The following is a 23845-nucleotide window of genomic DNA, read 5'->3' on the forward strand; positions in this document are numbered from 1 at the left end:
AATGACTGCAACTGACTCCCTCTATTAAATCCAAACACTTCCACTTCCCTGAGCTGGGATCCTGTGTGTTCTTGCGTGAGACCTTGAACTTCACCAAGTACACGTATTAATCACTGTGGCTGATGACCATTTGCAGCTTTTAAATATGCAATGAAGTGTCTCAGTTCCTATTCCACCTCCCAAAGCTGGTACATGATCTGAGCCAGCCAAGAGGCTAAATACTTTTAAGAATGGAAAGCGAGGATCCAGCTTGCCACGAGACCTGACGGAGTCCCAGTGTTGTGAAACCCATTCGGCTCGTGCATGGACTCTAACTTCGACAGGGCTCACTCGGCACATGGCGCTGTTCTCAGCACCTGGCCCATATGATCTCACACAATCCCCAGAACGACCCTTCAGAGCCTGTCCTATCCGTAGCTCCATTTTGTAGATGGGGAAACTGAGGAATGGAGAGGGGAAATGACTACGCGGGGCAGAACAGCCTTCACCCCCAAGCAATCTCATACACTTGACGACTGCCTTCCAATCGTGGAAGCCTCAGAACAGGGAAGGGTTCCAGCATGCGGGGCACAAAGCCCAAGAGTGTCCAAACCATTCTCTGAATGCCCCACGCCCTGCCCTGGGAACCTAGCTAGCCCCATGCTCACTCCACCCACAGCAGCTCCACACTGACCTGTCTCAGAAAATAACACGAGCCTCGTTTTCAAATGTTGCATACATACGCATATACACACAAAGATGTATTTTTACAGAAGGGGAAACTGAGGCAATGACTTCTTTAGGGCCTCTGGCCAGCTGAAGCAAAGACCAGGACCACAGTCTGAGGCTCTTGACCCCACAGCCACTGTGCCAAATCCTCTATGTGAAATTTCTCAGGGAAGAAATCTCAGTTCCCAGGAATGCCTAGACTCAAAGCCCCACATTCCTTCAGCAGAGTCAAAAAGAGTCAGGATCCCCGAGTCCCTTCTCCGCACTGCGACCGTTGGAAGGAGGTCTAGGCTTGGGGTCTCGGGAGGCAGGACCACCTGGGATGCTGCCAGCCCAGGGTGTGCACAAACACACATACCTGTGTGGTTTTCTCCCCCCGGTAAAATCACATCCTTCTATAAATAACTGCGGATGCAGTAACAGGCACGCAATTAACCTGTGTGAAACACGTTTACACTGGGGTTCTCCGTATTAATTTGAAGAGATGGGTTCAGCGCATCCTGATCTGAAAAGGGACAAAACCAAGTAAGGACGGCAGGCCCATTCCATCTTTACAAAGGCCTGCTTCTTCCTAACAGGCTACTGGGAACTTAATGACTCCATTCCAACTACTAATTAAACAGGCACTAAAAACACTTAAGCAAACAGCCCAGTGCCAGGGACACAAACCACAAAGGGACAAAAAAACACCAGAATAGGATAGTTTCAGGTATTGAAATTGATCGGGAAACATGGTGGTGCAAGCTGGTGCGGGCCAATGAACTGGGACCGAATGAAAACAGAAAACTGTACTGGACATGGTGGTAGAGGGCAGGAGGTAAGAACAGGCCCCTTAGAAGGGTCTCCTGGAGCAGTCCTAGGGGCTCAGCCTCCTGCAGTCCCAACCCCAGGAACAGGACACTGCCCTTCCTCACGCCCCTCCCAGAGCACTGCAATCAAGCATTGGTTGCTCACAGGCTCTGAGTCCTGGCAGCTCTCAAGGCGTAAAATCTAAAAAGGCCTTTAATGCCAGATGAAGAGCCAAAGCCAAAGATGTGGCAGGTGCTGGATGGACAGCCTGGGATCAAATCCCACCTCCGCCACTCCCTCCCTCCCTGCTCCTCCTTCCCCTTCTGCAGGTCCCCACTCTCTGTCCTCCCCACCACCAGACTGCAAGCTACAAGAGGGCAGGGACCCGCCTGCCGACTCTTCCTGTGTATGCACAGTGCTACAAGCTAGGGGCCTTCCAAATGGCTTCAAGCTAAAGAATGAATAAATGGATGGATGGATGGATGAACGGATGGATGGATGGATGGATGCATGGATGCATGGATGCATGGATGGATGGATGGATGGATGGATGGATGGATACATGGATGCATGGATGGATGGATGGATGGATGGATAGATGGATGGATGGATGGATGGATGGATGGATGGATGGATGCGTGGATGGATACATGGATGGATGGATGGATGGATGGATGGATGGATGGATGGATGGATGGATGGATACATGGATGGATGGATGGATGGATGGATGGATGGATGGATGGATGGATGGATGCATGGATGGATGGATAGATGGATGGATGCATGAAATGGATGCATGGATGGATGGATGCATGGATGGATGGATGCATGGATGGATGCATGGATGGATAGATACATGGATGGATGGATGGATGGATGGATGGATGGATGGATACATGGATGGATGGATGGATGGATGGATGGATGGATGGATGGATGCATGGATACATGGATGGATGGATGCATGGATGGATGGATGAATGGATGGATGGATGGATGGATGGATGGATGGATGGATGGATGGATGGATAGATGCATGGATGGATGGATGGATGGATGGATGGATGGATGGATGGATGGATACATGGATGGATGGATGGATGGATGGATGGATGGATGGATGGATGGATGCGTGGATGGATGCGTGGATGGACGCATGGATGGATGGACGGATGGACGGATGGACGGATGGACAGATGGATGGATGGATGGATGGATGGATGTGAGCTGTGAGAACTCAACGTCTCTGAACATTTTCTCATCTGCAAAGTGAGGAGAGTAAAGTATTAGGGTTGCTTGAGGGTTAAATTCAAGAAGGCACACAAATGCCCAGCACAATGCAGCACACAGCAGGCCCTCCATAAACAGTCCTCATAAGGATCCTAGTGGCATGTATGAGGACTTGCTGATGGCAGAGTCCCCCAGAGCTAAGGCAGTGGAAAGCTCATTCGACCTCCTGTGGATGTCAGCAGAGGCAATGTGGCTCCACGGGAAGAGGGGTGGCCTTTCAGGAGGCAGCCAAGGACAAATCCCAGTTTTGCCACCCTGGCCAGCCACTCTCCCTCCCCGAGCCTTTGCTTCTCCATCTGCAAAATGGGGATGGTAACAGCTCCTGCTCAGCACCATACAAAGATGCTAAGCGGGCCTGGCCACATGAGGGAAGGGCTCAGTCCTCTAGTTGAGTCTCATCTACTTCAGCAACTTCTAAGTAGGGCCAACAGAGGGTTAAGCAAAGCCCTGGGTGAGCCTCTGGCGAGATCAGATTTCTGTACCACAGAACTCGACCGCGTCCAGTAATAAACACTCAGGCTGATCTTTGATAGCACGGCCCCCCCAGTAGCTGCAGGGGCTGCAGCGCTAATGACAGGAAGCCAAGAGAGCAGGGCAACCACCCAGACAGAGCAGGCAACCCTGCTCAGCAAGCAGGGCCTTCCACAGACTCACAGAACAGATCTACTGAGCCAGGACAGGAGCCCCGAGCACCTGGGGACCAGCACAGCCCAGAGAAGGGAGCCGGCGTCTTTGCAAGTGGTTCCGACTCCTTCCCAGGAGATTTTGGGTTTTGCTTTGTGCACTTAAGGCACAAGTCCAGTAAGAAACCAGAACTCCCTCTTGGAAGCCAGATCCTATGATGTCACCACCTGTCACAGCAGGGAGGGTATACTAAAAGCTCCAGCCACCCTACAAGGGAGCTCTGCAGCCCAGGGAGCGCTGAACCTTGGAGCAGGGGCTGCCTGTGGCCTTTTACAGAGTTGTGGCCATGGCCTTTTGCAGAGCTGTGGCTCCAACAGGGACCGTCCCTGGGGACAGCTTCAATTAAAAACAAAACCTGCCCAATAAAAATTGTCTTCCTTTCACAACTCAAGTCAAGAGAAAGCCTGCAACATGCCTAGTGACAAAGCAGGGACCAATCAAATCTGCCCCAGCTCTGCACCCCCCCCTCTCTTTTCCTGCCCTGCCACAGAAACCAGGCCACGGCCGCTCACCACGTGTGTCTGTGTCAGCATCCTGGCTTGCGTGGCCACAGTGCTTTCACACCAGGCCCTACCGAGATGCTGGGGGGATAGACCTGTGAGAGGGCCCTCTGCCCTTGAATTCCCAGGGACTCCAAGGATTCCCAGAGACCCTAGGCAGAACAAGATCTTGGGTTCCACTTGGGGAGAGGCAGGGCATGTAGAGGAGGCCAGTTCGTGTCGCCACACTGCCCCATCTGCCCATCTGTAGAATGGGCAGCCACACCACCCTCCCAGGAGAGCGGGATGAGTCGGCACAAACAGCTGCGTCTGGGTCTGGCCCAGAGCCGGACGCACAGCAGGTACTCAGCCCCCACCCCCAGCCCTCACACACCCCACAGTGTTTCACTCCCTCTCGTGGCCGCAGCTTTTTAAGAGGCTCCTTTTGAGCCACTTTTTTTCTTTTTCAAAGCTAATGGGCAACACATTCTCCCAAAGAGAAACTCAGCATTTTGGACGGCTCCAGCAATGTACACAGACAACCAAGGAATCTTCCCCTAGCCTTGTCTTGGCGGGGCAGGGGGTTGTCTGGGGTGGGGGAAGGGGTGGCAGTGGCAAGGGCAGAAGAAAATATCAGATGTTAAGTGTTATCCAATTAAGCTGTAGCTAAACAACCCAAAGAAGCGGGATTGGGAGGCTGGGGAATGCATTCTGGGAGCAAGACTCTCAGAACGGGTGGGGGCACCACGGGGGACTCCTGACCAAGGGGCACCGGGCCCTGGCTCATAGTTCAGCGAATATTCTTTACCACTTCCCCTGGCACCCCAAAAAACCTTCTGGGTGGGAGCTGCCCTTCCTCCCTGGGTCCCCACCTTGCTCCAGTGCTGCCCATGGCACAACCCGCCATCCCGGGGGCCCGCCCCCCACCGCGGCGTCGTCTGTTACCTGACAACTGACACTGGCATCCAAAGGGAGCCTCCGTCTGACCCTCACCCTGAGTCCCGTCACCCGAGACCGGGCGCGCGCTGCAGCACGGCAGGGGGAGGCAGGGCGGGAGAGCGCCCAGGGCACGCAGAGGTGAAGTGATCACGGATGAGTGAGGGTGGGAGGAGGCAGCTATGGGGGCCACCGCTGGCAGCTGGGCAGGCCTGCACGGCCCTGGAGAAAAAACAATAGAAAAGACTGGTCAGTCGGGCCCTGGACTGTGTGAGAGGCACAGGGTGGGATGGGGCTCGGGGCGTGGGGCTTGGCTCAGGCCACCCTTCGGGGGTGGGAGGCCCCCGGGGTGCCAGGCCCTGCAGGGAAGGCAATCGGGACACAGGCGAGGGAATGGGCTCGGGGAGGTTGGCAGGGGGCACTGGGGAGGGCCCTGTTTCCACAGCTGCCAGGCTGGGCTGTCGGGGAGGCAGGACTCCGCCTCTGAGGGCCTAGTGCAGGGGGCTGGGTGAATGGGGGCTGTCAGGGCCCCACTCGCAGGAAGGACCCCCCACGTGGGGGCCTCTGGAGCAAGCAAACAGGTTCCATTTGGGGATTTGTTTCCAAAACTTCGGGCTACCCCTCCCTGGAAGAGCTGGGAAGCGCGGAGCCTCCCGTTTGCTATATCAGGATGGGCTGTTGGTACAGGCCCGGGACACCTCAGGTCCGCCTCCAGGTGTCTGGCACTGTTAGCCTCCTGCCTGGCAGACCACCGGCTGGGGGCTCTCTCCAGCCCCAAGCACCAAGCATGCTGCATCCAAGCCCCAGTGCCCTTCAGAAGGTTCACACCCCCCACCACACCCCAAGAAAACCCTGGCGCTGCTCACCCCCTCCTAATGTCTCGGCCTGGCTTGGGAGGCCTCCCGCCATGTGACAGCAAGGACACAGGGCCAGGGCCAACCCCGCCTCTGCCCAGCCCCACAGCTCGCTCAGCTCCGCGGCAAGGCCTGCGTTTGATTTAGCCGTTTATCTTAAATGGCTAAGAGACCACCAGGGCAAAACATTTGTGTGAAGCCCTTGCCAAAACCACAAGTGAAGAAGCCCAAATTCCCTGGGTAAATGATTGAGCAGGGAAGCATCAGAAAGACAAAAAGGAAACGTCAACAAGAGGATGGGCAGCTGGGCCCAGCCGGCTTTGCCAGGGAGGCCCAGCACAGGTCTGCATGGGTGGGAGTCTGCCCACTCCAGGGCCCCCACGTGGATTCCCCCATCGCAAGGAGAGCCACGGGATCCTGCAAGCCACCATGAGCCAGGAGCCTGTCAGCCTTCATTGGACTGAACTTCCTAACACACTGACGGGGGCTGTGGCTTAGAATACCCATTACACCCATTACACAGACCAGGAAACTGATGGCGTGACTGCAGAAAACTGCAGGCATCAGCAGCCCCATCCAAACCCCAGCTGTCTGGCCCCAGAACCAGGGTTCTTTCTCTGCAGCCCTGGTTCCTCTAAAACATGGCTTATCCAGGATCAAGGCATCAGGGCATTTAAGAAGACCCCCTGCTTAGGGATTGCAAGCTGTCAGTGTCCCGTCAAGAGGTCAAAGCTAACACTAACACTGCTCGGACCCCTCTGAGCCAACAAAGACCTCACACTAGGTTAGGCCTAGGGCCCAGGGTATTTCTGAGCTGGGGATAGCCCTGGAAGGATGTGGCTGAGGAACCAGTAAACGGTTTCAGCCTCAGATGCTGATGGGAAAGCCATGCTAGATTTAGTGACGTCCCTCAAGGAAGGTCAGGACCCGCCTCCTCCTGGAAGCCTGCCCTAGCCTGAAGCTCCCAGCACCGGACGCTGCATTTGATCCTGTCCACACATGGTCTCAAATCCCTCTGTAGGCCTTCCCTGCAGACCACCGAGGGCTCTGGGTCATCCATCGTCCTGACGGCCACCTCACTCAGCAGAGATCCACATTCCACTGGAGGAAAACTGAGGCTCAGGGAGATCTGAGACTGGAACCCAGTTGTGTCCCCAAAGCCCGCAATGCTCTGCTTCCCTCTCGGGCTGCAGCTGGGTACATGACCGGGGGTCCTGGGATCTCTAGAGCAAGGACCACGTAGTGGGCGGAAGTCTGAGATCCCTGGGCTCAATCCAGCCATTGGAAGTTGCAAAGGCCAATCCCAGGCTCCGGTCCCTGGGTTCTGGGTGAGGCCACGACACAGCCGGCACCATTTAACACGACTGAGAAACCAGCAGAAGCACCTGGAGGCCTGGTAAGGGATGTCCCAGGTGCTAAGGAGCTGACTCTGCCTCCGTGATGGGAGGAACAGTTGCAGAGCAGGTAGAAAACAGGCATCTGGCCACACCCTTCTCCTGGAAACATGCAAGGTGGGGCTCAGGCCAGGGTCTGTAAAGGCGATATCACACACCACGTTTTGCTCCCTGCATAGGGATCAGAGGCTAGGCCGCCCTGGACAGGTTTCCCCAGAGCCTCACTAGGAATTCTGACCTTGATGAAGTGCACCTGCTCCAGGGGCCGGCTCAACTGAGGCAGGGGAGCGGGGCAGCCGGGAGAGAGGCTTCTAATCCCAAGCTCTGCAGGGCCTCTCTGGGGCTCCCAGAGCACCTTCTACCCTGGGAGAGGTTTCCCCATGGGGCAGCTTAAACCCAGAGCCCTTCCCAAAGGTGCAACTCAAGAAATCTGAAGCTGCTGCAAACGCCCAAAGTGATGAAAGGAGCCACATACTGCATAATTCCATGGATACGAAATGTTCAGAAGAGGCGAATCCATGGACACAGAGAGCAGTGGTTGCCAGGGGCTGGGGGGAGCCGGTAGGGGTGGGAGGGGTGGCTAATGGGTATGGAGTTTCTTTGGGGGGTGATGAAAATGCTCGGGACTTAGACAGGAGTGACGGCTGCACGACATTGTGAACAGATTCAAAACCACTGATTGTACACTTTAAAATGGTCAATTTTACATCCGGTGAATCTTAACTTAAAAAAAAAAAACAGCCTCAGTACCTGTCCCAGGCTACCTCCCAGCCCCCACCCTTCCTCAGAGGAGGGCTATTTGCCTTTAAAAGTGTAGCTGGGAAATCCAGAAAGCACTTAAGGAGTCCTTGAGACTGGGGGAGAGGGTATGCACCCACAGATGCACAGAGGAAGGCACCAGAGCTCCCAGGCCTCACAGCCAGAGGACTGTATTCAAATTCCTCCTTGGCAGTCTCCTGGCCTCGTGACCAAAGGTGAGTCACTTTCGCAGAGCCTCAGCTCCCTCAACTTTAAAGGAAGAGTCAGGTCAGCTAGAGCCAGGGATCCAGGAAACACTCACCAAATAGTCACTATCATTCTCTTACTTTTCATTCTGAAACTTGCCTCACTCCCTACGGTCCTTTCCAAGGCATCATCACTGCCCAGCAAAGAAAGCAAGAGGATGTGCTCTGAACACAGCAAATCACCCTACAAAGACCTGCAAGACACTCCTAAAAAAATGCTTTCTTTGGAGGTCTATGCACAAAAAAAAAAAAAAAAAAAAAAAGTCTAAATATAAGGCCCCTAAAATCCCGCTTCTTAGGCTCCAAAACAGGGCAATGATAGATAAGCTCATTCTTGATGCCTTCACGGGTTTAAGCATTCCACAGGGGTCTGTCACCCGTCTCTCTTCTAGAGGGACTTTGCAGATGCTCCGGCTCCGTTCCTCACACATGCGCACTCACCCAGCGAACACGCCCACCGCCAAGGAGTGTGGAGACACAAAAACGCCTGGAAAAGCCCCAGCCCTGTTTTGGGGGGAATTCGAGCCTTTCCCACCCCTGAAGCCTCTGGGGGGTCCCCTCCCAAATGGGAGGGTTACAGATTCCATGTTCAGAGCTAGAGAGAGGTGGTCTGGAAGACACTGTGCAGGAGACGTGTATTTTTCTCCCTACTGGTGCCTTTCAATTGATACATTTTTTTTAAGCTGAGAACTCCTACCGATAGTGCAGAAATGAGTCATAGATCAAGGAAGGAGACAGCCAGGGAGGCAGCGCGCGTGAGTGAGGGACACTGGCAAGGGAACCTGACAGTCCCCGCGCCCCCTCCCCCCATGCCAAGACATTAATTCTCACAAGTCGGAGAAAATTACTATGCATGAATGCAAAAAGCATGATCAGGAGTAATTAACATGGCTTCATATGCAAATTTTATTAATGCAGAAGTACAAAGTCATTATGCAAATGAAACTTACGTCAACTCTCTTGACAAATATTCATCTCTGAGGCTCAAGTTTCTCCCTTTTTATTTATTTATTTATTTTTCTCTCCCCCCCTCTTTTATCTTGGGCTTCTTTTTTTTTTTTTTTTTTTTTTTGGTTGGGGGAAGGACGGCGGGGGGGAAGGAGGTGGCGCTGGTGGACGCTACAGCGGTGGCAGCAGCAAGCCACAAGGACTGTTTGACAAGTTTGCAAAGTTGTTTTCCAACCAGAGAAATTTATTCTTGCATTGTTGATTTTATTTTTTTCTTTTTTTGGTTGTTGGCAGGTACAAGACAGCTCATAGGAGAAGGGGAAAAAAATTAAAAAAATTAAAAAAAGCTCTGGGCAGCAGGCAGCCAATCAAAACGCCAGAGCCTGTAATGAGGGCGATTGATGGCTGTTTGGCTTTTACTGCAGGGTAATGAACTAGAATTCAGTCTGAGGAGGGGGAAAAATATGAATATTCATGAGACTGTGCTCCTGCCTTTGATGATTAAAGAAATTTTTAATATTCAAATAAGCGCTTGCCAAGTGATTAACAAAGAACAAGCACGCAGAAATATGGAAATGGGAGCCGGGAAAGATTTGAGAGGCGAATGCACTGTGCAGCAAAGGCAGCGCCAAATTTCATAAACAAGATAGGCAGATAACCCAATTCGCACGCGGGCAAATAAAAATATTTCTTTCTGATCACTTAAATATTTTGCCAGCTACTTTGTCTTAAGGATGATAGAAAAAAATGCTATGTATTAAGAGGGTGAGGGGGAAAAGAAAGAACATGAAGTCAAATGCCTGGCTCGCATTTAAAAATCATTATCCTGATCCTAGCTCATCTTCTCCCACCCCAACGGGAAATTAGGATTCTTTTTCCGGTTTGCTACAGAGGGAAGATGGAGGAGAAGCCAGCACAGACTTGAAAACCCCAATGCGTGAGATTCAGGCCTGCCTGTTCTGGGTAGGCATGAACTGTGGTCATCTGGCACTTCCAGGCTGGTCCAGAGGGAACCCTGATGTCTAGAGGGGAGGGGATGTGACACTGGAGAGCTCAGGCCTCCTGGAGGCTCAGGCCCTGGTCTAAACACAAGGAGAAGATGGTCTTCGGGAGAGCAGGGGCCACCTCTTGAGAAGCTGAAAGAGTGCAGACCTTCAGCCCAGGGCCTGGCCCGGGGATCTTCAGAGCCGTAAGGAAAAGCCCCTCCACCCATCCCAACAGTTCCAAGAGCCGTCTGCTAAGAGTGCACGCTCATATTTTAACAGCTCCACCATGGGTTCACACTGAAGCACATAATAACAGTATTAGCTGGTAAAATGATCCTGCAGTTAAAATACATCTAATTAGCAGCCTATGACATCCATTTTGGCAGTTTCCTATTTGAAAGAAGTGGAGTGCTACCTTAAATGAGACAGGTACTGGGCGTTCACCTGACAAGACCGGCCTTCTCATCATTTGTCTTTCTCTCAATTCCCTTTTTTTTGGGGGGTTGTGGGGGGTGTAGAGGGGGAGTGGCTGAGACAGCAGGAATAGAGAAGAACAATTTTAGGGGAGCCTTCTTCGTCTGCTCACTTTCAGAGCTACACAGGTCTTTGGGGGTGGGGGCGACTCAAAAAATAAATTCCTTCACTCCACAGGTATTATTTCATTTCTTTTTTTAGGTTTTTTTTGTTTTGTTTTTTGTTTTTGAGATGGAGTCTCGCTCTGTCGCCCAGGCTGGAGTGCAGCTGCGCAATCTCAGCTCACTGCAAGCTCCGCCTCCCAGGTTCACGCCATTCTCCTGCCTCAGCCTCCAGAGTAGCTGGGACCACAGGCGCCCGCCACCTCACCTGGCTAATGTTTTGTATTTTTAGTAGAGACGGGGTTTCACCATGTTAGCCAGGATGGTCTCGATCTCCTGACCTTGTGATCCACCCATCTCGGCCTCCCAAAGTTTTTTTTAACTTTTAATTATGAAGGTCTAGGAACCAGCAATGACTGGAACTTGTTTTCCATTTCATTGTAAATATATACCAACAATCATCATCATCATAACGCAGAAAGGAAAGCCAAGCATGTAAGTGAACACGCGGGTTACCATGAAAAGCTGCAAGTCTAGGTTGGGTCCCCAAGGCAGGACCAGACAGGGACTGGGTGTGCCACATGGCTCAGCTCACTGCCCCGGAGCATTTGGGGGACCTAGAAATGCCAGGCAGGGCGACAGGGATCCCCAGGCCCCACCTCCCACTCCTGGATTCTCATTCTCCATCAGACACCACTGTTTTGTCTGGGCACCCGATGGCCATTACAGATCTCTAGTTCCTTGCTGCCATGGGTTTTGGTTTGGGGGTGAACATGTAGGTGTCCTTGGAAAGAAGAGCAACGAAAAGGGAAAATCAGGTCTCACGAGGGTTTGCACAGCTGTGTTTAAAGAGTTCCTTCGGGGTCATTACACAGGAGACATAAAAACAGTTCGAACCTACGTTTGGCCTCTACGCGGGCAGATGGCTGAAAGACAGCAGTCCTTGCAGGTGGCTGAGGACGGTAAGAATTCAAATGCAGGTGAAAGAGCCTGTCCAGCATCCCTCATCAACCATCTAGGCCCTAATGGACCCAAAGAGGGTCATTGATGGGTGCCAGGCTGTAAGAAGTGAGGTGGGCTCGCCAGGGGCCTCCAGGAACATGGGCAACTTGCTCATCTTTGGGCTTGAGACCACTTCTACCATCACTTCCACAAATGACCATCCAGAGATCCCCACAGGCCACCCACAACCCTGTGTGGCCACCAGGGTATTGCTCTGCACCCACCGTGAGAAGGCTCAGCCGTGAGGGAGACTAGAAGCACACCTCGGGGAGCACCCTGAGCCAGGCTGCCCTACTCTAAACTCCTCCTCTTGGAGCACTTCCGAAATCTCGTCCCAGAAAATGGAGAGGCAGAGCAAAGGAGTGATCGTGTCCCCCAATGACACTACCGAAACCTTTCCCCTCCTTCCACCAGAGATTGGAAAGGGAACATCCTCCCCAGTAGCTGCCTCTTGCAATTTAGAAGCAGGCACGCTTGGGCACACCCCTTCCCCAGGTCCGAAAGCACCTGTGTCATTGACTGCCAACTCCAGTTTCTTCAAGACGCAGGCCGCTGAAATACTCCAGGGCTGCCAATCCCCTTTCTGCACCCTGACCCAAGGACTGGTGAGCTTACATCACAAATTCCAGCACCAAGGCCCCTGTGAGGGAGCAGAGGACACTTCAGATGTTGCTGGGGAGGAAGGGCATCCCTCAGCCATCTTCTGTGAACCAGGGAGGTGGAGGGGGCTGGCCGTTCCAGCCCCTAAGTGGGCATCTGCAGGGGGTAGGGGGGCACGGTGAGGGACACGCAGCTTGGACTCTTCTTTTGCTTGTCTCTCGGGGAAAATCCTGCCATGCTCCTAACTACTGAAATGCAAATAAACCACAACCACTTGTCCTCCAGCCGGGATGCTCATCATTCCTTTGCTCCTATGCATCACGGCTTCAGGACACAGATACAAAAATGAATATAACTCCTCCGGATGACCTCAGGCAGGCAGGGTCCACCAAATTGGGGCCCACCATCCGGGAATGGGCAGACCTGAGGACAACAGAAGGTGAAGCCATGTGTCGCACTGGTAAGAAAAATGTGTGTATGCACATCTATTACCTATAAGAGAGGTTCTATATACACATACATATGCACATACACACACACACACTCATCTATCAGCAATGTGCACATGTTAAGATGTCTTGAGTGCATCCAGCCAGAGTCCATAGACGCCAAGGACAAACTGCAACTGAGAGATTCTCTAAATCTCACCGGCAACATCAGCCAGTCAATACCTAACAGAGGAATTGCCCCTTTTCCTCCCAATTTAGGTATTCTTATCAGAGATGTGGTAGCTGCTTCAACCTTCAGCAGTCTCTGCTTTCTAAGACAATTTAATTCAAGATCCTTCAGTAATTTTCTCTCTGGTTGCGTCCAGAGCCACAAACAGTATCCTACATGTCATGTGCATGAAGCATAACTCGATGAGGAGTGAGGGCAGGCTGCAAACCAAAGTAAACTTGTTAGATAAATCATTTGGATTCCAAGCATAAAGAATGTAGGACTTAGGGTTGGGACCCTGTAGCCCTTTCCCAGACAGAACTTAGGGGCCAGACTCCAATGACAAGCTTGGCCGGGCATCCCTCAGATACGTTCCTATTTCTTCATTAATTTAGAGCTGGGGGTGGGAGTGGAAATACACAGTTAAGATAGAAGTCACATGTCACACAAGGCAAAAACCAGGAAACTCATCTTCAGATTGGGTGCCTATAGTGAGTTTTAAACTAAGGACACCTTTTTCTATCCCCTCGGCATCCACTGTGCCTGACCTTTGAGGAATGACCCGGAAAACACTGAATCCTGACGCGTGTTAAGAATGTGGCCCTCTATAAAACATGTTTACAAACTGGGGAGTTCAGGAAGTTGTGGTTCCAAGGTCCCACAAACTCCAGTGCTGGCTTTTGCTCAATGGCCATGCGCAGACAGTGCAATGGAATAAACAGGAGGAGGAAGGCTAAGCTGCGAGAATCCCGGAGAATTAAGAATGAAAATAAACAGCACAGCCAATAAAAAGAACATAAAGAAAACGGAGTGCCCAGCAAGGAGGTTATTGGGATGACTCAAGCCCAAAGCAGCCAAAAAAGGGAGCAGAAATTTCAGGTGCAGATGGAGTCATGGATATGAGGAATGTAAGCATCATCGACCTTTTTAAGATCAGACCATAAAACTCTACCTGAGCAATAAGGGAACAGACAATCACAGGGCCAGCAGGGTTTTTTGTTTCAGGTGGAACAGAAATAAACTTGGTTAGTAGAAGGTTAAAAAGAAAGAAAGAAGGAAAGAAGGAAAGAAGGAAAGAAGGAAAGAAGGAAAGAAGGAAAGAAAGAAAGAAAGAAAGAAAGAAGAAAGAAAGAAAGAAAGAAAGAAAGAAAGAAAGAAAGAAAGAAAGAAAGAAAGAAAGAAAGAAAGAAAGAAGATATCAAATTGTAAAAAGGAGGACCTGCTATAGTTTAAATGCACATTTTGTTTTGGGTTGCATTTAATAGAATTATAGACAATTGATTTCTACTATTGTAATAAAAAAAAATCCAGCTCTCCCCTGGGTTTTGTTGCTGATTAAATCTCTTTTTTCCCTTTCATGTCTTTTTCCCTTTTCCTAATGGACTTACAGAATACTGAGGTTCAGTGCTTTGCATTACATAAGAACAAAATCTTTCTATGACCTCTTTATGTTCCTAAGCCAAGTCTGAAATGTCACTGACTAAAAAATTGAACAGGCCTGTAATTACTTTCAACAAAGTAGTTCCTTTAACTGCGTTTTCTGTAGGTAGATGGCATTTAATATACATATTGTAAGCCTTCTTTTCAGCACAGGTAACATTTGATGACAAAAATCACAAATTTTCCTCTAAGGGAGCAGTCTGACAGCCACCTCCTTACTTATTTTTTGACGTGAAATCTGTTTTCATCTCCTAACACACTAGCGGTGACGTGCAGTGTGTGCACAACAAAATTTGTAAAAATTAACACTTCACGGGATTAATTTAATAAAGATTGTTAGCACATTAACACTAGTAACATTGCTCCTTCCGATTCATCCAGCCACGCTCAAGACGCCGCTGTAACAGAGGTTTACATTCAGCTGAGGTTTATACCGCTATTTAATGTAATTAAAGAAACCGGCAGCGCAGTCCTCAATGGAAATATCATTTCTATTGCAGAGTATTCCCATTAGAAATTGGGGGAAATCATAGCACGCTGACTTTGATTTTGTTGTAATTTTATTTTTCCTCGGCTGTCTTTGAAACAGAGCTGATGTGCTGGACCTCAGACAGAATTTACTGCAGAAACTCTGCAAAGATTCCGCGATAAGACAAGCCACTTCTCCCTACAGGAGTGCCCAGTATTTATATGCCACTTACTTGGTTTTGAAACTGTGTTTTTATTGTTTTTTTAAAATCTACAGCCTCTGTTAGGCTGTAATTATCCAGGAAGCTCTCCGCCCAGCACCCCATCATGAAATATACCCCAAAACAACATCGTAGGTAAGAGCCCAGAGGCGGGGAGGCCTCCGGGGCCACTCTCACACATAAGCAATCATAGTGTAGCTAGGATCCCAACGAGCTCCAATTCCTGATCGGGGGGAGAATCTAGCTGTAATCTCAGAGGAAGAAGGCAGCAAGCATCACTCAGGAGGCCTCAGAGACTAAACAGACACAAAACCCAAAAGAAAAAGAAAAAAAAAAAATCTTCGCACCACATCACCAAAATGGCAGAGAAAATTAAGTCTTGGGGCTGAGACGAAGGGAACCTGACTCAGCTCCTCCGCCTCTGACAGCTGCCTCCTGCCCTTGGAGCGGCCAAATGCAAACAAAAATGAGACCTTTCTTCTCTAAACCTGCTGTCCCTGTGCTGCAGGGGTGACCACGTCGCTTTTTTCCCCTTCCCTAAGTGCATTTTAATATCCTTATTCTACATCCTAATTTCTTTGAAAAAAACATCGGTGTCACTAAAAAAACGTCACTCTGTTTTGCAAAATCCAGCAGCTTCCTTGGCAGCGAGAAAGGCTGGCTGGCATTATCCCCTCATTTGACAAAACTACTATTTCTGGGCATGTGCTCAAAAGCAGGTAGGAAGCAAATGCTGAGAAATAAGGAAGTAAAAACAGCCAACAGATTTTTCACTACCGAGAACGCCAAGCGTAAACATGATTTATTTAGCTGTGTTTAACGTGTCTGTCCTCCACTCGACTACAAGCCCACTTGGGTTTAAGGAAAGGGTGGGTAGAAGGGGACAGGAAAAGGGGAGCGGGGAGGACATCGGGGGAGAGGGAGCAGGCGCGCGCGGCGCTGAAGGGAGACTTCCTGAGCGGTTGGGTTCAGAGCTTTAGGAGAACAAGAATCCTCTACCCCAAAATACATGCGTGTGTCAAAAGAAGGCAGCACTAATCTGCTGGTTAATTAACGAGCTGCCACTAACAAAAGATGGAAGACCCAGTTCATACAGATAGTATTTACATGGGCGTTGCGTGATCTTGTCCCCCTGCTTCCCTACCTTTTCTCGCAAACCATGTGGGCTGGGTACAGCGACGGGCGGAGAGGCCCGTCGGGTTGGGTTAGGAGTCCAGCCGTGGAGAGGGGAATATCACTACCTTCCTTGCCCAGCCTTGCATGCCCACGTGGAATTTACTTAGATCTGTATTCAATTAAGAAGCACCAGACAGTTCCTGGCTCTAAGCCTGCACCATCGCAGACTCCGGGTATCTGCCGTTCCTCACTCCAGACCCACTGCCAGAGAACAGGGGCTGGGTCAAGGCCCCCATGGAGAAAGGAGAGGGCCACACCCTCCCACCCCTACCCCACAACTCCTTCCCGAAGTCTTGGCCCAGCCAGGGTGAACAAACCAAATACATAAAGAAAGCTTCTGTATTTCCTAACTAACAAGACTAATCCAGAGGTTTTGGGCCCTGCCAGAGGTTATTTTATTAAAAATCTAATTCAAGTCATCCAGCTTTAGCTGGGAAAAAGAAACCAGGCCTCTTCCAAAGAAAAGCAACAACCAAAAAGTAAAATGGAGCCCCAACAGGACACTTAGGCCCTCTGGCTTCCCTAGTGAAGGTACCATTTCATAGCAGCTAGCTACATGCTCCATGGGGATGAGCACCAATTTTTGTGAGCTCTGAGAGGCAGTGAGAATTTCCTCACCGGTCCACTTTGAGTTCCTTCCTCACCGGCACCTAGCAAGACTGTGCATTTAAAGACTGCTTGCTGTATGCATTCCTCCCCAATCCAAGTCCGTATGTCCCCTGTCCAGCAACTCTCCTTCTGGGGCCTGAGACCAAATATCAGGAAAAACACCTTTTCTGGTGTATTCGGGTTAAGGTCAACAGTGACACTATTCAGTGTCAAGATTCTGAATCACGTGACAATCCCAACAATAACAAGGAGCTGGGGTGGGGGAACAGTCCTCTAAAATGAATAGGGAAGGGGGGAGTTTCCTATTGGTATTCGGTTACTAAATTGAAAACCCAAGCACCCCCCTCCCCACATAAACCTCCTCCCAAAGCCCCTAATTCTTCCTCCTTGCAGTAAAAAATTACACCCTCTACAAGTAACTATTTGATTCCTTTCCCTTTTGCAAATCAGTCACCCTGCCCCCATGGACTGAACAATAACAGTTCTCCATTTTTATGATGTCTTTGAAATCAGCAATTGCTTCACTCCTACCTACGGGTTTGTTTTCATATCTGAACAGGGACAGGGAAGTAAACAATTGGCTAGCCCCATTTTATAGATGAAGAAACTAACAAGATGAACTGGTTTGCCCTGGGCTGTTTAGGAAGTAAATGCATTTGAGACTGCCCCACACCACAGGCCAACCTCTAGATTCTGCTGCTTTAGCAGGGAGACGGCCCCTGATGCTCCAGCAACAACAAATATTATTGAACCTCTAAGCAGGACTCAGGTGCCACTCCGGAAGCCACCCTTGTAGGAAATCCTATACGAAAATCCAGATTTCTCAAAGCAATAAAATTGAAGATGCTTAACACAGCACCTCCGAAGGAGGCTTCTCCAGGATCCCTTTGGCTACCAATTACACTGGTATTTCAACATGATCCAGCTGACAGAACCCCCCATTTCCAGGCAAATCTTCCACACATTGCTCCTAAAAAAAAAAAAAAAAAAAAAAAAAAGCAAGGCAAGTGCCCTGCAGACACGTGGCAGGGCTCGGAACCACACACTGCAGGGCAGCCCACCCTGCCACTCAGGCACAGAAAGTGTGTGGCCTGCAAAGACGCCAGAGCACCCTGGGGGCTACCAGTTTTCCTCCAGGAAGATCTTGAGCAAGAGCCTTCCACCACACTGTCCAAGCCGTAGCCCAAACCTAGAGGGAGAAATCACGCGTAATTCTGATCACTGTTGAGCCGTCAAAATAAAGAAAAGGAAAATGAAAAGTCAGCCTCCCCGTCACTGTACCAGCCAATACTTCAGCCAACCACAGGTCACCTGTCTTTCAAGCAAAACATGAACAACTACCCGCCCCTCCCAACATACACACCCCTGGTCTCCAAAAATCCTAAAATGTACATCCCTTTAAATGAACTGCAGAGACCTAGGATGGGGCCCCTCAAACACACACACAAAATTAGCGTTTCATCTTTCTTTCTGTAAAGGAATCCGGTAACATAAATACTAATCAAACACGAGAATCTGCCAGTTCGTTTTGGACCATTATGAGTGCTGGATTGTGATCTTTACCCGTATTTACAGATATTCAAAGGCAGATTCTATCTTGTTAGAACTGTTATAAATGGACGTCTGAGAAATCAGCGAGCAAGTTCAGACAGATATGAAAACCTTCCTGTCCAGGACTGGCAGTAGCTTTGAGCTCCCAAGTGTTGAATTTGTTACCTTTTCCGGAGGCCTTTCAAAAAATAAATTGACAAATGCCTTCAGATTCCTCCACCAGAAAAGCTGGCTGCTCAAAGTTCGGGTTAGCTAAATCTGAGATTTTAAAATCAACTCTTACTCAAAACGCCATGATGGTGCCGTTTACACAATACTGTAGCCTTGAGAGCACAGCAAGTGTAATATACTGTTTCATATTATAAGTATATATGTATACGCATATTTTTAAAACTACCTTGACTCTTATTATAGCAAATCTATTCTGCCTGGTTCAGATTTATTTCTGAAAAATGGAAAATAGAGATGTGGCTCCAATCCTAGCCTGGAAAAGCTGTCACAGTGAAGGTAAACTTCTAATCGGCTACAGGCGAACAGCAGACAATTTTATTTCCAGAGTAACAACTTTGGGAAAATGTTTGAACATTTTCTCAAGAGCTTTGTGGTGGACAGGCTGGGCGTCCAACCACTGCTTCTCTGGACCTTTAAGGGCCCGATGAAGTGCTTTAAACAATTGGAGGCCAATTTTTAAGACACAAAACTAGAGACTCCTAGCAAGGTGACGATTTGCATACAAATTCTTGCTGGAAGGGGTTACCCTAAGAGAAGTCAGGCTGGAAGGAGGACTGACATTAAATCCCTGTGATTCCAGGAGCTTCGGTATCCCACTCTAGTGGAGGGTTCCATTCCCACACAATTGGGAAAACACTTTTGTCCTTGAGAAAAGCGGGTTTACTCTCCTCCCACTCGGGAAGAAAATAAGGTCCCCACGAAATCCCCACTTTGAGATGGGGCTGTTGCCCCTGGATGATCACATTTTTGTGCAAGGGAACTCCCGGAGGCTCCTTCCGTCCCGGCCTCACCTGGATCCCGGGAACCGCCCGCTCTGTCCCGCCAAGGTGGGCTGAGGAAGACGGCGCCACTCATCAGGGCAATGGCGGCGGGCGGAAGAGAGATCCCCGTGCGCCCCCAGCACCCGGGAAGAATGCCACCCGGCGAGGCGACCTGACTGGCGCGGAGCGGTTTCGGGGAGGGGACCACTTCCACATTCCCCATGCCCGGGAAGGTCACCCACCCGGGAGAGCGCCCAAGGGCCAGAGAGGAGGCGACTGGTGGAGGAGGGGCGGCCCCGTGCGCACAAAGGGGCCCGGGGCCGGCTGGCTCCCCGCCCTTGACCTTGGGTCTCCGCCTCCATCCATCTCCGCCGGCTGCAAGGAAAGGGGGCTGGCCCGAGGCCAGGGGCGTGCTCGCAGGGCTGCTGCTGGGCTGGGGACCGACAGGGGGCCGACAGGGGGCGGGGGGGGAAGGGGCCAGGAAAAAAGACTCCAGGGCTGCAGAGTGCTCCGAGGAAACCTGCATTCCACCTCCTTCGAGAGCCGGTCTCGAGGCGGCTCCGATTCACTGCGTGCCCCCGCCCCCCAAAGCAAAAGTTGCACGGATGCACGAGGGAAACCCCTTCCCAAAGCTAGCCCTTCGACTCGCCCACCCCCCGCCTTCCTCGGACCCAGGCCGAGTGGGGGAGGGGAGTGTCAGGGGAGGAAGAAAGCAGCGCGCCTTCCCAGGGAGGCCAGACGCGGGCTGGGTCAGCTGCGCCTCCGCCCGCCCCTCGCCGCCCGGCTCAGGCAGCTGCTCCATTAAGCCCCCGAATTATGCATGGACCTTGAGCCCTCTCGGCCCTCCCGCCCCACCAAGGCACAATCAACTTGCGCAGCGGGCCCGGGTCAGAGAGAGAGGGAAGGAGGTGGACGATGGGCGCAAGGCCGTGGGCGAATCAGAGGCCGGCGGCCAGGCGGGGGCCGGGCGCGCCCGAAGGCCTCAGAGCAGTGCCGAGGAGCCTCCCGACCGGGCCAGGGCCAGCCGGGAAAGGGGCATCGCTCACAGGGGAGGCCCCCGCGCAGTTTTGAAGTTGCCAAAGTGTCCGCGCCGTGCCGGGTGCGGGGACCCGGGAGATGCAGCTGCCCCCGCGGAGCTCTGCGCCCCTGGCCTCGGGGAAGGCCATTGTGTTCTCCGGTGTGGCAATGAAAGGGGCTATAGACTCCAACCACTGAACCCTCGGAGGGCCTGAGTCCCCTGCGGGCCGGGCAGGGGCAGGCCGTCTCACGGGCGGCGGAGGGTATGGGTATGATTTGCTCGGGATAGGCACCGTCGCGGGGAGGGGAGGAGGCCAAGCTTGAGAAGGGGCTGCTGAAGATGGAAGGAAGCGAAAGGAGACTTGCAAGTTGCAATCGTCGGGAAAACCGGAAAATTGCAGTAGTGGGGAGGCAGGTGGCGCCCAGAGGTTCAGAAGCAGAATTAGGAGGACTTCGATGTCCACCCCGCAGACAGTGACCCAGGCCCCAGAGGACTTCGCAGCCTGGGGCCTCGCGTCCCGCCTCTCCGCAACACGCTGTTTTCAGCGTTCCAGACCACCGCGCTGCAGTCTACGCTGCCCTGACGCTGGAGTGTGGACCTTGTTTTGCTCCTCGGGGCCGTCTGTTTCTGGAAATTACTTCTCTCTCTCTTTCCCCGTCTCCCCAAAGCAAAGGCCAGGTCAGGAAAATTACATACTTCGTTTTCCCAACAAATAAAGTCGCCTAGTTTGCAGGGAAAGTTTTACAAGCCAATGATGCAGAGAGAAGACCACACTGTTTAGCTTTCTTAATTGGCTGGCTTTGAACTTGAGGTGGGAGGAGAAAAGAACCAGCTCCAGCCCCAGGAAAACTTAGTTTTGCTGGGTTTACCAACGTCAACAGTTTTTAGCCAGCTGCTGAAGGTGGGAAGGAGTCGCTGAAGGTTTGTCCCATTTTCTCCTGAACAGAGAAGAATTCAGAAAGTTGCTGTCTCTCTGAGCCCAGGACAGCCAGTCTCTGCCCTCAAACCCCAAGGGAGGAGCCTGGAATCCCTGGTTGGCTGGCTACACTCTCCAGAAGATGTGCTCTGCCCTGAAAAAGACTTTGAAACAAAGCCACCTTCTCCACTCCTTTCCAGGATGCCTTTGGCACCTGCCTTCGTCAGGAGGTAGACCCGTGTTTTCTGGACACTCTTGTGGTTTCGAAAGATGGCTTCGTCTGTGCCATATCACTAGAGGCAAAGCCTAGGCACTGGGGCTAACAGCCCCTAGGGCTCTGTGCCTCTGGATTCATCTTGAGTAGACTCTGATCCACGCACCTGTATGCCTGCACCTTTGAGATTGTGTCTACTCCCGCAACCTGAAGGCCATGGAAGCTGCCCAGGCTCTCAGCCCCCAGGGCAGGGGATGGGGGAAAACAGCCCTGATCAAATATTGCCTTGGCTTAGAGACCAAGCAGGCTGTCCTGGGCTGGGGGGCTCACCCTGCCCTTGGCTGGTGCATCTGAATAGCTGCCTTCTCTCCACACCAGGAGTGGGGGAGTCTGACTTTTCACCTCCAACAAAAAGGCTATTTTGTTACTATTTTTCCACCCAGAGAAGTCTGTGGTCCCAGCTTCCCAGCTGTCTGAGCAGCCAGGGGCAGATGCTTTCCCAGACCTGGGGTTCATCAAGGGGTCCCACCTCCCTCCCTCCCTGCTCTCCTCTCCCAACCCTCAGCACAGATTCCTCCTTTTGAGACACCCCAGGGCCCTACAGACCAAATCGAGCAGACCAGCAAGAAGGCATCAAGAAAACTTAAAGAAATAAATAAAATGAAGCCTAGGGTGCCTTGCCTTCTCCAGCAAGGCCTCTTCTTCCCTGGGTCCAGTTCAAGGCTCACAAGTCCTGATCACACCCTGCCCTCAGGGGGCTCTCACTCCCTGTGTGCCCAGAGGTCACTGGCCACCCCCAGCAGGCTCTGGGCCACGGTGGGTCCAGATCTTGCAGGGCCCAAGGTTTATACAATTCAGGGTACACTCATCACAAAGAAAAGAATGCCAAACCACACAGGGACGTTAGGGACAGGGCCTGGTCACATGAGGGGCTCTGAGCTTGAACTGTTAACCTCACAGTGAGTGGACCAAATTCTCCCAGACGGATCTTCACAGCCTGGGGCAGAAAGACCTAAGCTTTCAATCTAACAGTTTTCATATTCACCACCAATTTCTTCAGAGAAAACTGACTCCTAAGTCTCATTAATGTGAAAAATGAGGAAAGTTGGGGAAACGACTAGGTGGGAAAGGAATCGAGGTGGGCAATCCATGACCTTCTGCCTGGCTCTTGCAGCTGTTAGAAACCACTGGTGGCTCCATCTCACATTTCAGCCCAGCAGGCTCAGCCCCAGAGACGGGGAAGATCCGTCTGCTCAAGGCCACACAGCATGCCAGCCACAGTAGGATGCCATTCTAGGTCTCAGGCCAGAGTCCACTGTGTCTGCCTCTCCCCACTCTGGACTCAAAAGGGCCACTTGCCTATAACTCATGACGAGGAGGGGGCCAGCTCCTCCCAAAATGCAGTCAACACGCAACTACCGATATGTACAGAACAGGTAGGTGCCCACTGTCTTGGTTCTTTCACCCCACTCTGGAACCCAAGTCCCATCACCAAGATTCGACCTCAGAGTGGAAATCACTCATTGCCCAGCCAGGAGCAGAAAGGGCCTGCACCAGCCCCAGTTCAAGAACACAGGATCCCATGAGGCCTGGGCTCCTGGGACATGGCCCAGTGAAGACCCAGGGCCTCCCTGGGAAGTCAGGAGCCTATCTTCTTTTCTTTATTTTAATTTTAAGTTCTGGGGTACATGCGCAGGATGTGCAGGTTTGTTACATAGGTAAACATGTGCCATGGTGGTTTGCTGCACCCATCAACCCATCACCTAGGTATTAAGCCCAGCATGCATTCGCTATTTTTCTTAATGCTCTCCCTCCCAGGAGCCTGGTCTCTAGGCACAACTGAGCCGGTGACTCACAGGACAACTGTGCAAGGCACCTCTCTATGACTCAGTTGCCTCCTCTGCAAAATGAAAGTAATATCTGATTTACCACCCTCGTGGGACAGAGACAGTGGATGGGAATGTAGGCACACTTATGACCACAGTGAAGAACATAACTGCCAGAGTTGACACCCTGGGACCCTACTCACCGCTATGTGACTTTGGGTAAATAACTTAACATCTCTGGGCTTCAGTTTCCTCTTCTATAAAGCGGGGCTGATATTAATATGTCATAAGGTCATAGGGAGGATTACACCAGTTAGTATCTGCAGAGTCTTTAGAGTAGTGTCTAAGTAAGATCTAGTGAGTATGAGTTAAATTCAACATCAGGCTGGGTGCCGTGGCTCGTGCCTGTAATCCCAACAGTCTGGGAGGTCAAGGCAGGCGGATCACCTGAGGACAGGAGTTTGAGACCAGCCTGGCCAACATGGCAAAACTCCATCTCACTAAA

At 51.4% G+C, this 23845-nt stretch overlaps 1 protein-coding gene across 10 annotated transcripts in view; it reads right to left on the reverse strand.

Moving 5' to 3' along the window:
- The window catches only part of BCL11B (BCL11 transcription factor B), a 104081-nt gene that overhangs the window by 58087 nt on the left and 22149 nt on the right, over window positions 1-23845 (reverse strand). For 7 of the 10 annotated variants that reach the window (XM_065518435.2, XM_045396954.3, XM_065518434.2 and 4 more), the window contains one exon: window positions 4899-5111. The exons of the other annotated variants lie outside the window; for them this stretch is intronic. In XM_065518435.2, the coding sequence (XP_065374507.1) occupies window positions 4899-5111 (213 nt within the window). The remainder of the gene's footprint in view (window positions 1-4898; window positions 5112-23845) is intronic. 10 annotated transcript variants of the gene reach the window in all.

The sequence above is a fragment of the Macaca fascicularis genome, chromosome 7, assembly GCF_037993035.2.
Source record: "Macaca fascicularis isolate 582-1 chromosome 7, T2T-MFA8v1.1".
NCBI lineage: Eukaryota > Metazoa > Chordata > Mammalia > Primates > Cercopithecidae > Macaca > Macaca fascicularis.